Source organism: Rhipicephalus microplus, chromosome 5, assembly GCF_043290135.1.
Source record: "Rhipicephalus microplus isolate Deutch F79 chromosome 5, USDA_Rmic, whole genome shotgun sequence".
In the NCBI taxonomy this organism is placed as follows: domain Eukaryota; kingdom Metazoa; phylum Arthropoda; class Arachnida; order Ixodida; family Ixodidae; genus Rhipicephalus; species Rhipicephalus microplus.
Genome location: NC_134704.1, coordinates 12633750 through 12646758, shown reverse-complemented (window position 1 = coordinate 12646758; position 13009 = coordinate 12633750). Strand labels below are relative to the sequence as shown.

The window sequence follows — 13009 nt, the reverse complement described above, 5'->3', positions numbered from 1 at the left end:
TTGTGTCAGTAGAACCAAATAGCAATCAGTGAACAAACTATGTGGTTAGCGGCCCTATTACATGACAGACATCACCAATGCAGAATGTATATATATATATATATATATATATATATATATATATATATATATATATATATATATATATATATATATATATATATAAAATCGACGCTCTATACGAAGATATTTGGCAGTTCATTCACTAATGATCGCTACAGACATAAGTGACGAATATTACGCGCTGCCTGTCTAGTCTTGACAGTAAAATGGGCTCGCAAGTCATTGTACGTCCATCATTATTACAAGACGGTGAGAGCCAACGAGGGCAATGAAGGTCACTGCAATAACTCGCCCCCCGATCAAGCAAAAGCAGAGAGAGAAACAAACAAACAAACACCACAGGAAAACCGGCTTTCACGCGGAAGTAGGCACCTACAGCAAATCGAACAAATCAACAGCTCCGCCATCCTCGATAGCTGCGTCGAGACGAAAGAAAAAAAAAGCAAAAAGGTTGCCACTTAGGGTTAAAATCGTGACGTCACCTCTCCCTCTCATTCCTCGTCACGAAAAAGCGCTGCACATGGCGAGAGCGACAGCGTGTATATGCAAGAACATCCAATGCACGTCGCGTGCTGGCTGGCATAGCCTGCACAGGCCGTACAGCTACGAGGGGCTACAAAGCATATACAATACGCCGTGACTCATCGTCACAGCTGGCGCTGTCCAGGCGAGGCGCAACGTCGGCGGTGGTGTGCTTGCGAAAAGGTGCGGCCTCACCTGCGAGACCGGACCGGCTATCGCCGCGAACCAGTGTCATTTAAATTACGCGCCTGTAACAAGCAAAATAAAACGCATGCTACCCGTTGCATTTTGCTTACTACAGTCTTCTACGTGTATTATAGGCGAATGCGGCACGGGGACCCCCTGGTATGCAAATACGGACCGGCACGCTGCGTAAACAACATTTTACCATTGTCTCGACGTCGGAGATTTCGCCAGCAACGCGGAAGATGCGGAGCTAAAAGAGAACCCGAGCTGTACCGTCCGGCGTGCGCGCTCCTTTGCGAAGATGCTACTGCAAAGTGTGTCGTCGTATAGCATGCGGCAGCAGAGAAAGCAAATGATGGGAGGGGCGTATGGTTACCGCGCACAGACGCCAAACAGAGGCGAGTGCCGTTATTTTGATGCCCCGAATGCTGGTCGAAACACATGGGGGCATAAACTTTAGCGTGCACCCTATGCCTTTACTTCCTCCCATCTGCAATCGCCTCTGGGTGACGCTTTAGTTATGCACGGTAAATATTTCACGCCCGCTCCGCCGTCTATACCGCTTGCGGATGACGAACGGTGCAAATAGCGTCCTTTGTGTTTCGCGCGAACGGTTGATGTGCAGTATATGTTGGTCCCGCACGTTTTGCGTGCAGTAGGAAGTGAACAGAAAAGAAAGTTGTTAGAGGAAACAGAATGAAAGAGAGAGAAATGAGGTAGGGACCTTTTTTCCTGTCTCTCCAAAGGTTCTTGAAAGATTCGCGCCCGAATATGCAGGCGATCAGCATATAAGACGTCTTCCGGATGCCTGAAAACGAGTTACCTCTTCTTCTTGCACTGCGAGGCGATTTCGGTCACCATTCGTTGTTCCTTTCTCTGTCTATCGGTGAAAGGGGACAAAGTATGAACAAGGAGCACGCTACAACTCTTTGCCAAAAGAGAAAGAAAAGATGGTAAAAAAAGAAGCCGATGATAGAGAGAGGAAGAGAGATGCGCAGAGCTGGAAGCGGGATTTGATTGCACGTCAATCAGGACGGAGAAGGGGGTTGCCTGTCGCACTTCCCGACTTCTTCGTCGAAGCGAATGCAGCGCTCTTTCGCCTCCGTGGAGCGAAACCTCGCCCGAGGCAAGCCGATCGATCCGTAGACAGGAGCGAAAACGACGCTTCCTGGTCGAGAAGCACAAACACAGACGTACACATTTATACGTGCGTGGTGCTTGTTCAGAAAGGCTGCACACTTGTGCCGCTTTCTTGGGTTCCACGTCTACGTTGGCTTTTGTTGCCGTTGAAGGTGTCGCTGAGTCATCTATAGCGCGGAGCATGATCGGACTGTATAGGTGTCGTTGTTGTCGGCACCAATTTCTGCTTTTTTTTTTTGGTTTTTTTTTCGTCCGGCGAACAACGCTTCGAAGCAGGTTAACGACCACATTGTGTGCTGCCGCGCCGCCTCTGCAGCGGCGATCGCTTCGATTCCAGAGAGAGAGTGTTGTACACGAGGACTCAAAGTAGCATTGTCGCGTTTATTCCAGGCGCATGGGAAAAAAATTCGGTGCGTATATAGAATGTCGTATACGTGCTGCACAGGCGAACGTGCGGCTAATGCGAAATGAAGCAGCCCCGCTCGTGACGAAAGAATACACTAAGTGAGCCGACGCGTACGTACCACCGTACGCGACAAGCCCATTTGCTTCGAGGCTTTTATGTCCTCGAGCTGTGATTAGTTGTTAGTAATTAAGTGAACGAAGAAAGAAGTGAGAACGAAATACGCTGGTTGGATCGTGAAAAGAAAGGCAAGCTGCGCGCTAGTAAACAGAGTTTGCGTGTCGCAATTGTTGCTTAATGGCCGCACGTAACAATGTTCAGGCAAACACTTTTTGGCGGGGTGGACGATTGGAGGATCGGTGTCAGTTACCAGTGTCATGATAACTTTAAAACGTGAGTTTGATAAAGGTTAAATAAATTTGGATTTGCTAATGTCACTCAGAATTTTTACAAAGAGGAAGGGAGTAAGCAGAAAATGCTAGTCAAAGTCTTTCTAAACCTTCCCTAAAAGGAACCTTCCAAGCGTAGCGAGCCGAGTACAGCTGGTACTGTAGAGTGTGGCTTCGTATAAACCACGTCTTGATTCCGTAGCCGCTCATTTGAAACAGAAACAACTGATACAAAAAAGAGCTTGTCTTGACACTCCTATATACCGCGCCGTGCAACATTTTGCCTTGTATCAGAAAGGGCCATGAAACCAGGTTACAGTTGACAACCAGTACAGCCGTGTGAATTTTTTGACTGGTACAGCTGGACTTGACTGATTACATGGAAGAGGGGTGTTATTCCTCAAAATAGTATAAAAATGCAATGCACTATCTTATAGGTAGGATTGCTCAAGAAACACGCGCGAAAAGTATCCAAAGTGAAGTGAGAACACCCACGAACCAAACGGTGCGACCATGACTTACAAGGAAAGCAGAGAGATGAAATACTATTGTTACGTGGAAAATAACAGTTGTCAGTTCACAGCCACAACGCAGCTCACCGACAGCGTCCACTTCTTCCCTCTCAGTCTGAGGCACCTTTCTTGGGTATGCCCCACTATGCCCACTTTCAGTCAGCCGAAATCACGTAACACTATAAAGCTTTGCAACGGCTCTTCGCAGAACCATAGCTGATGTGCGTGCACGCTGTGCTGCTCCAGATAAGCTGAACGAAGGCAGTGATAAGTAGCCTCGTGTTTTCCTTTTGCATGTGCGGGCCGAGTGCAGGAAATACAGTTTCTTGGAGAGTGGGAAACATCCGTCACGCAAATATGAGTTAATACGGCGCTGGAGAGTTGGCGGATATGTTTTCGCAAATGTGCGTAGCGGGAGCAACGGAATCTATTCATACACGCATGCTCCTCTCTTTCTATGACGATCGATATACCAGTTATCCGAGTTCAGCCGTCAAGAATGATCGCTTGTGGTTCGAGCATCGCGCTGGCTGAAGCTGCTGGTGGCGATCGCCGTCGTGGATCCATCGATATCAGCTGGCGTGCGCTACTTCCATGCGGGCCGCGCGAGCCCGTAAACCTCGCAAAAATAGCCCTCATTAGCAATGCCAGAGAAGCCTGCGGGGTATACACGGAACACGCTATGCTGGCCCGTGGTGACCGCATGCGCGCACATCGAAAGGATACGATAGTTCCGAGTACGGATAAAAACAAAATTAAGTGAATACAAGCGTGTGCTCAGTTCTTGCAGCTGCACTGTGCCTCCCATGAAACTTGGAGCAACTATTGCATTAAAACCAGAGCCACTGACGTTAGTGTTAGTCGCCACTTCAATGGATGAACGAGAAAAAAAATGGCGATGAAAAGGAGGCGTACATTGCATTTCAAGTGGCAGTGTAGTGCTGGGATGATAGTGGTTACGGGAGTGACCAGCGGAGTAAGAGGGGTCAGCAAGTCAAGCATACGCGAGTTCGGTTTGCTGTTCTGCATACTCGTGAGGAAGGGGGCTGAAATAAAGTGGAGAGGAAACTTTCTTTCATAGTGGTGTCTGCTCATTACGCGCATACAATTAATCTCCGAGGGTGGTCGCCTTTAAAAAAAACTAACAATGCCCAGGCCGCTTTGCCGGCTTGCCGCTGTATAGGGCCATAGTGCGAGGATATTTTTTCTCTGGAAACGGTATATGATTCTGTTGGTTCAGCGCAGAGTGAAGAACATTGTGCTAAATGACAAAACAATATTAAAAATCGCGAAAGTCATGCGAGTCACATCTGCAAGTTTCTGCCATTCGAGTGCAAAAATATATATGCTTCAGTAAAAATACTGACCAACTCGGGTAGTGCCACGGCCCAGATCAAACTCATGTCTTTCGGGTCAGCAGCCGGGCCCCGCAATTACTAAACCATGCACTGCGCGACGCATCACTTTCTACCAAACAAAATTTTCAATCAAGTGCCTCTAATACAGGGAGATGTAATAGTGTCGTATAGAAACTACCGTGGAGATGTAGAAGTCCACAAACAATGTCTTCAATTTCTAAGACATCTGAATAAAATGCCAATCAATCACGGTAGAGCAAAGGAATTCTCTTGCCCGTCGGTTTAATGATAGCAGCAGAATGAAGCAAAATGCAAAAAAACAAACCAGCAAAAGGTAAGGACTCGGACCAGTGGCATCGTCATACACATTTGTGACCTAAACGAGAAACGTCCTTAGAATCTCATTCCAGCTAACGAAGTGCATTGGGGAAGAGGTGATGCGCCGTTTCTTAAACGTGCGTCCTATTATTCGCACGGGGACGCGTGAGCATGCCGTTTTGCCTGCTCCGCTGCACAGATATTGAAGCTCGGCAGCGCGCTTTCTCTGTTCCGTCCGCACGAAGGGAAGAGTGCCGAAAGCACCGAAGAAAGCGGCGTTCGCGTGCCCGAGCGACTTACGGGATAGACGGAACTGAAACGGAGCATCACGCTCGAATGCCCCTAAATACATTACTATGTTTAGACGGCGATAGGAAAAGAGGATTCCCTTGAAACCGCCGCTACAGACGACCGGGCTTTTTGCGAGCGTCGATCAAACGAGTAAAACAAAGCGAGCAAGAAAAGTCGTTGGGGCACCGAAGCGTCTTTCGTGAACGCGTAGAATTGTTACGAAAGCGCACACGCTGGCGTTTTGGATCAAATGTTTACGAGCGAATACAGGAAGGGGATGCTGGCGGTGAAAAAAAACTTCCGAAGCCTCGGAAGACTCGAGCGAGGGATCAAAGACTCGGAGCGGGGCAGCACTGCGAAGGAGCCAGCTGTAGATTGGTGCGCACGCGGCCGAGTTAAGCTGCAGGAAAGTATAAATAAAGTGCCGTAGGCGGGTTCTAAATTACCTACGCTCGTGTGCCGGGAATATTAACGGGAGTCTCGGCTCGTTCCGAGGCACGCTTTCACCCACAGGAGCACGCTAAGCAGCGAGAGAGAGAGTGCCCTCCCTCGGGGAGAACTGACCGGCCGGGCTCTTGATCCTTCCGCGAGGCGGCGATGAATAAAACACGCCATCGTGACACCCCTCCTGGAACAAAGGGAACGAAAAAGAGCTTCGGCGCACGAACGCAAAACGAAGAAGTGGTTAATGGCATGATTTGGCCGCAAAAGAGACACACACAAGAAAAGGAACACTCAAACGACAAGCACAGGCGGCACTTCCAACTAAAGCAGACTAGGTGCAGACCCAGACTTAAGTACGAAAATATAGACATGCGCAGTCTTCATACAGCCTTACGCTATCCAACAATCAAACAATCTTGTCTCCGAAGCATACAACGTCACCGACGGTTCGCTGATACACCTTTCACCTTTCTTTTTAATGTAATAGGCTTCCATCAGCTCACGCGCAGTTTTGTACCTGCTTCTACCCAGAATCTTAAACTCATTAAAACGTGGTACACACCCACAGGCTTTACAGTGCATAGGCAAATGCGCCAAGCCATCGTTCATTAAATTTATTTACAGTATTATTACAAAGAAGTGGTTCTAGAGTGGTTGGAAGAGAAGTAAACCAATATAGTAGCGTATTTCTTTCGCCAAGCGTGTTCCCTCTTTATTTATAAGATCTTGTTGCGCGGAACTGATCAAAGAGTGAATGAAAAAAAAAAGGCGGCTCCGGTTCAGATAAGAGTCTTTTTTTTCTTGCTGTCGGCTCCTGGAAAGCGCAAGAGGATCGAAAACCCGCGATGATGTCTCTGTTTCACATGGCAGATTGTTCATCCTCTGGAACACACCTCCCCCCCCCCCCCCCTCCCCGCACTTCATTTTATATATAAAACCCCTCAGGTGTCGTCTCAAAGCCTTTCTTCGATCACGCTTCTCGCATTTTGTTTTACCCCTCACGCCGTCTGCGCCACATGCAAAGGCCTGTTTCGCATGCATTCGCGTCGGCCGTGACCGCGAGGCATGCGGCCTCGAATGACGACAACTTGGGATACCGTGCATGGCGATCTGGCGCGGTCACTGCTTGGCAGAAAGCACCGGTGGCAGCTGCAAGAGAGCGGCACGCGTCTTAAAGGCCACGCGGCGGTGGTGCTGCACTGTCATTTAGCCCCAACCGGGAACGGCAGTGGCCAGCTGCAGCTGTTGGACGCTGAGACTAAATGCTTCTATTTCTGCCTCCGACGCCGCATGCGGCTACGCACGCGATTTGCGCTGGCGGACAGCGTCGCTGGCGCTTGATGCACCCGCGGAATACGCTCAGCTCCCGCAGCGTGCGCTTCACGGCGGAGAGCACCCCTCTGTTGCTGCTTTTCGATTGTCGGGAGCTGGCGGGGCTTTATGGTCCACGCGCGTGCGCGAGATGGTGCGTTTTGCAACCGTGAACAGCGTCCGAGGTCAGAGCGTCTGGGACGTGCCGTGCCGTTGAGCCGTGGCGTGCTTCGCTTTTAGGCTTGGCATGTTGGTTTTTCTTCCCACGTACATGCACGCGTGTGTGCTTATATGTAGTAGGTGCGTGTATGTGCTCGGCTTGTACTACACGTGCCAGCCGTATGAACCACTCGAGACGTTCACCTTTTGTGCGTGGGGAGGAACTGCATTTACTATTGACGTTTAAAACCCCCTGCAGCTGTTGCGAGGGCTTCCTCTTGGACATGCCTGGTCGCCCAAAGGCCCCCCTTCTTTTTTTTTTAGTTCGAATGTTTTTGTTTAAATTTTCTTAAAGCCAAGCGGAGAGTGCATGAGAAAAGATGTTTAAAAGATCTTACGTCACGGTATGTCAAAGTTGGATAGCTTATATAATTACAAAAGAATGAAAGAAGACAACGATCAACGAAAGCTCGCAAGCTGTAGGCGTAGATCCTAAATTTCTGACTCACATCCACCATCAGATCGGGTAGCTTTAAAACTATATAGAAGAGATGAAAAATCATTTCCTTCTTTGTGCAACAAAAGATTTCTCCCAACTAATAATTTGAAAAAAAAAACGGGGGGGGGGGAAAGGGTCAAATTAGGTATTTTTGAATAAGAAATTAATACTACATAAAAAAAAAACTTGATGAGACCTACGTTGGTATGAAGCTTTGGAACCGTGGTTACTGTGTAACAATCATTGGCTGTGTTATGAAATCTTGAGCGGCCTCGAATGCTTTCCCGTAGTGGCGTCCAAAGGTAAGTGCACCTAAAACATAGTAAATTTAAAGGTGTTAAATATTAGCCAATGAGCGGAAAATAATACTACCCCTTTCATTTTTTATATTTGTTTAATTAGATGACTTAACGAATTGGTGAAGGCAATGCCGACCCACAACCGATACAACATTTTAGCGTCCCCTCGCGAAGTCTTTGATGGCAGATCTAATTGAAGTAATGAAGCGAGGTTCTGTGGGCGTCGAGTGGAGTTCAGTGGAAGATGCCAATGCATAGGTGTCGTATTATGTGCGATGCGGCGAAGTTACTTTGCGGCATCAACCCTTGACAGGTGTATGAGCAGTATGCCACTGTTCAGACTTTCAAGAAGATCGTCGGACTCTCCAGTGTGCCTTAAGGAGGCTGGATGATCGACCTTTTGCTCTGGAGAAGATCTTGAGAGCGTGGTCATCACGTACTTCGGCCCAGAAAGCCACTCGAGCCCTTCTACAATTTTTGAGGGCAACGTCACTGAGCGACCCATCGTGAACCAACTGGCCCAACTTACCGCCTTACTTAGCGACCACTTGTGAAACCTGAACTGTGTGTGTGCGGTGTGCGTGTTACGTGCAGTGTGTATCTCCCCCTCCTCTTTCTTTTTTCCCTCATTCTCCTCTCCCTCGTGTAGGGTAGCAAACTGGGCTTAGTCTAGTTAACCTCCCTACCTTTCTGATATTTTTTCTTCTCTCTCTCTTTAATTAAATTAAAAAAAAACAAATGAGTCTCAAAACGTTCTGCCAGTACATCTTGATCTTAGGCTCACAAAGAATTTAATTACATCGAAAAGTGAACATCGGCTTCAGTACTTCAAAGTACGCGCAGCATCGAGGTCCCTGGTCTTGGTACCAAACACGTTCTCTGCTGTGTATGCGTCGATCGGAGTCTGCTTCGGTAGTGCACGTTTCGTCTGAGAAGCCGAAAGAATCGGTCCAGCCGGAGCGGGCGATGTTTGTTGTGGCCCCGATACCCGAAGAGCGCCGCTTACTCACACACAAGGAAAGGCGCAAGAAATTCGTTCCTCAGTTTTTTTCTTAGTTGCTGTGGCGGCTGGAACGTGGTCGCCGACAGGACGCGCACATCTTCTTGCCTATTAGTTACAGGGCATGAAAAATTTGGCTGTTACTAGAATGAGGTATATTGTAATCATACATGTACAAGATTAGCGACGCTGACTAACACCTAGGTTTAAATGATGGTATATACCCGATAAAGCGTGCAATGGCATGATCGCCACTATAGCTCAGAATGGACGTGTTAATCGATGGTCGCAGTTTGAGCATCCGCCTGCGACAAGTGATCTTTTCGTCCGCTTTACTTTTTTCAGATTTTACATTATAGTTATAACTAATAAGAAATCCTATACTTTGCTGTCTTGTCTGTTAATTTTATTAATGTTGTGCCTACCGAAAGAAAAACAAGCCTTTGAAATCCTGTTCTTTGGTTAATATATAAGATGAGGAGATTTCAGTGAAGCCAATGGTCTCGCAAGCTTCGACTGCAACACACGTCCTTTTTTAGAACGATTTCCAAGGCCAGAAAAGTGCCCGCGTTCTGCCGAAACTGAGGTAAAGCAAACGACAGAAACAGTCAGTCAATTTTCCTTTTCTGAAGCCGTGTACACCTCTCGTTCACATAAATAGAAAGCCAGGGCGCAGCGTAAGGGCAAGGAACGCTTATACACCGAAAAAATGCGAAGAGTGGGTGTAGACGTCATACGCTGCTCAAACGTCAGACTTTCGCGTACATACTTGACCGAGAGAGGCTACGAGGAGGGGTGAGAACTAGAGCGACCGTCGGTTCGGACTCATTCCTTCAAGGACACCGGCTCTAGCAAAACAAAAGCGAAAACGCGTTTTTCTTTTGTAAGCTTGTCTATTGCATTCTCTACACGCGTCGAAAACGCGATTCGCGTGCCATCTGCAGCAACGCGCGGGGCGACTTTGGCATTCGCCTTTCGATTTTCTTCTTGCTTTCTGGCGATCAGCGAAGGGCCGGCCTACTCGGGCCTAGCTGAAGTTGTCGCGTGGCACGCAGCGATTTGAGCGGCGAATCCAGGTCGAGCTACGTGCGGCGCCGTCAGTCGAGCTGCCAGCGCTGCGAGCGCGAAGGTGCAGGCAGAAGAAGATGATGATGCGCCGTATAAGCCATCGCTGCGAGTCAAACGACGCTTGCAGGCTCATCCTGACAAGCTATGCGGACAGTTGGCGTAACAAACGCATCTGGTCTGTCATGTCGGCACGTTGGGACGGCGCACACTGCCATGCATGTGACGTGCCCAGTCCCAATCACCACCGCGGCAAAAGCAGCAGCATAACATTCGTGGACGCTACATGAAGTTACGAATCGTTGGCGATTCGTACGCGTGGGTTGTGAGCGTGTCGCCGACGGCGGGGAGAAGTTCGCGGCTGTTCCTACGCCATCGTTCTTGCATCATGGCAGGGGCGGGTGGAGTGCTTCCAAGTACACCGATCGCAATTAGTTACACTCGGATGAAGAAGACTCGGCCCCTTCGTCTTCTTTACGTTCTTCGTCCCTGCATGGGACAGCTGTCATCGCTTGCCGCCCGTCAAATTCGGGGCGTATGCTCACGGGTGGCCAGACGTACCCATCGCGGGCGACACGCGACAACACAGCGGAAAGTAAACGTGTTCTTGTAACACGCGGGGCGCTTTAGCTGCGCAACTGATGTCGAGTGCGTAAGAAAGGCGCGACGTAAGTGCTTATCTGTTCATTTCTGTGAGAAAAAAAATCTTTTCTCGGCGGTAAAGGTATGTATAGCTATGTGTACGCAGCCAGGCACACCGTGCAGATCAGTGCTGTGGCGCTGCATTGCTAAGCTATATAGAGGTCACGAGTTTAGTCTCGCCCCCTGTTGATGGAAATAGAATAAAAACGGAAAACTGATCGCAAACCACGAGTTAGGCACACATACAAGAAACCAAACAACATTTTTTTGAAGGCACCTGGAACGAGCCTGGCACGACGAGCCTCAATACGATATCGTATACTATAGTGCGGAAGACTGATCTTCAAGGACGTACGAATAGGGATTGTCTAGTATTAACCACCCGTGTACAAACATGAAATGTTACGGAGAAACGAAAGCGGAATTGATTTCGTTTTGCCCTCATTTTAGATGTTGCTTTGTAGCACAGTACTCAAGAAACACTCTCGGGAAACTCCTAAATGCTTTGGCAAGATGATAACGTGTGGTAATTTGGTACTTGTAGCAACGGCTCATCGTAGCTCCACGACCGCTGCAACAGCTAAACACACATCAATTCAGTTTACACACATGTTTGCGTTAATGACTCGACCTGACTGCGTTGCAATGAACGGTAAAACTTGGTGGTTAGAATAAGCCTTTCTAGCCTGCTTTATTCCTAGAAAAACATCGTAACGCTTGAATAGTCAGATCAAGCCAGGACGAAAAAAAGCGAGTGTAGAAGAAATTTAATAAATTTTCCTCATGGAATAACTGGGTATCGGCACGAAACAGCAGATGGCACTCCTTCAAGCAACGGCTAGTGTCAGCAACTTTTTATCGCAGCATGTTACCCGCACCAAAGCCTCTTGGTTTTGTTGTTTTTCTTGTGTATCACTTCTTTGATATACTACCTATGAGTATATTAAAACTTGCACAGATAATAATTCCAACCGCTTTATCAACGCTGACAAAAGTATATTGAAAAATGCCAAATAACAAACTTCTGAAGGAAAAAAATCTGAGGAATTCACAAGACAAAGCGAGAGAATATGAGATCAAGGAGATGATTATTATACTTTTGGATACTATTAAACACAAAACAGTATGTAATAAAAATTCATAAGATTTAACATCTGAAAACTATGATATGGTTATGAGAGACATCGTAGTAGACGACTCTGAAACTTCGATCGCCTGGACTTCTTTAACGTACACCTAAATCTAAGCACACTGGCTTTAAGTATATTCGCCTCCATCTAAATTGCTGTCACCTGCGGGACACCAATTGAGCGTCATAACCACTAGACCACGATGGTGAATAAAAAAATATTATGTGGCACGTCGAAGGAAGTTCCCAGAACAATTTTAGGTCAGGTTTACAAGTTATTCTTCCACAAGATTTGGTCTTTCCGGTGACATGACATGCTCAGGAAACAAGATTTAATTTTTGTTTTGCTTTAACTGCATGCCCATCAGCCATAGAACTGAACCATCCGACGCTGTTAGCGAGAACATAACGGAGCACCGAGTGCACCCAAAGCGTAGCTTCTGAAACGAGTCCCTCTTTTGTTCCACACACAAACTGTTTCCCGGCCGGGGAAGGCGTGCGATTACTCTCCCAGCGTGTTGCGGATCGGACAATCGCGCACCGCACTTCCTACCGGGAAACCTGCTCGCGCAGTGGGCGCCCATTTAAATAATGTCTTGTTCGGAGACGGAACTTTATAACGAGTGAAAAAGGCGAGTGGCGCGAAGATCGTTTCTTTCGAGTCGTGACACGCAGACTCGCCTCGCTCGTGTATATATAGCCTTGCACGGCCGTTTAGAGTTCGGAGGTCAGCCCGAACTGCCCGCGCCTCAGTCCCGCTGGGGGACGTTTGTATGTCGCAAGACGAGCCGCAGATATGCTCTACACATTGGAAGCTCGAAACACCGCCTCGCGCCGGGTTGTCACCATTCATGCGACACTTCCGTTAGCCTACCTGGCGGAAGCAAAATAATGATTACTATTTATGGGATTTAACATCCCGAAACCATCATATGAATATGGCCGAAACAGTAGTGGAGAGCTCCGGAAATTTAGAACAAGATCCTTGGCTCATGGCTCTACGTTTCGCTGGCCAGCAAAGCGACGCGGGCATTGCTAATTTTCTAAAGATGACCGGACTACGCGACCGCTTATAAGCGTGCAATAGACAAGGTCACATCTACACATACGTTGCCCTTCACATCTCTCTCTCTCTTCTCCTTTAATCCCCTCACCCCTTCCTCTAGTGCAGGGTAGCAAACCGGACGTGCGTCTGATTGACCTCTATGCCTTTCATTTCTTCTCTTCCTCCCCCTCCTCCTCCTTGTGTTCTCTAACGTGCACCCAAATCTAAGCATAC

The 13009-nt window shown here is 48.0% G+C and overlaps 1 protein-coding gene across 3 annotated transcripts in view; it reads right to left on the bottom strand.

Annotated features, from left to right (window-relative positions):
* The window catches only part of LOC142817663 (uncharacterized), a 327371-nt gene that overhangs the window by 24608 nt on the left and 289754 nt on the right, over positions 1-13009 (bottom strand). For 2 of the 3 annotated variants that reach the window (XM_075894855.1, XM_075894854.1), the window contains one exon: positions 5747-5810. In XM_075894855.1, the coding sequence (XP_075750970.1) occupies positions 5747-5810 (64 nt within the window). Of the gene's footprint in view, positions 1-5628; positions 5811-13009 lie in introns of all 3 variants that reach the window. The other variant, XR_012895287.1, reaches the window with a different exon arrangement.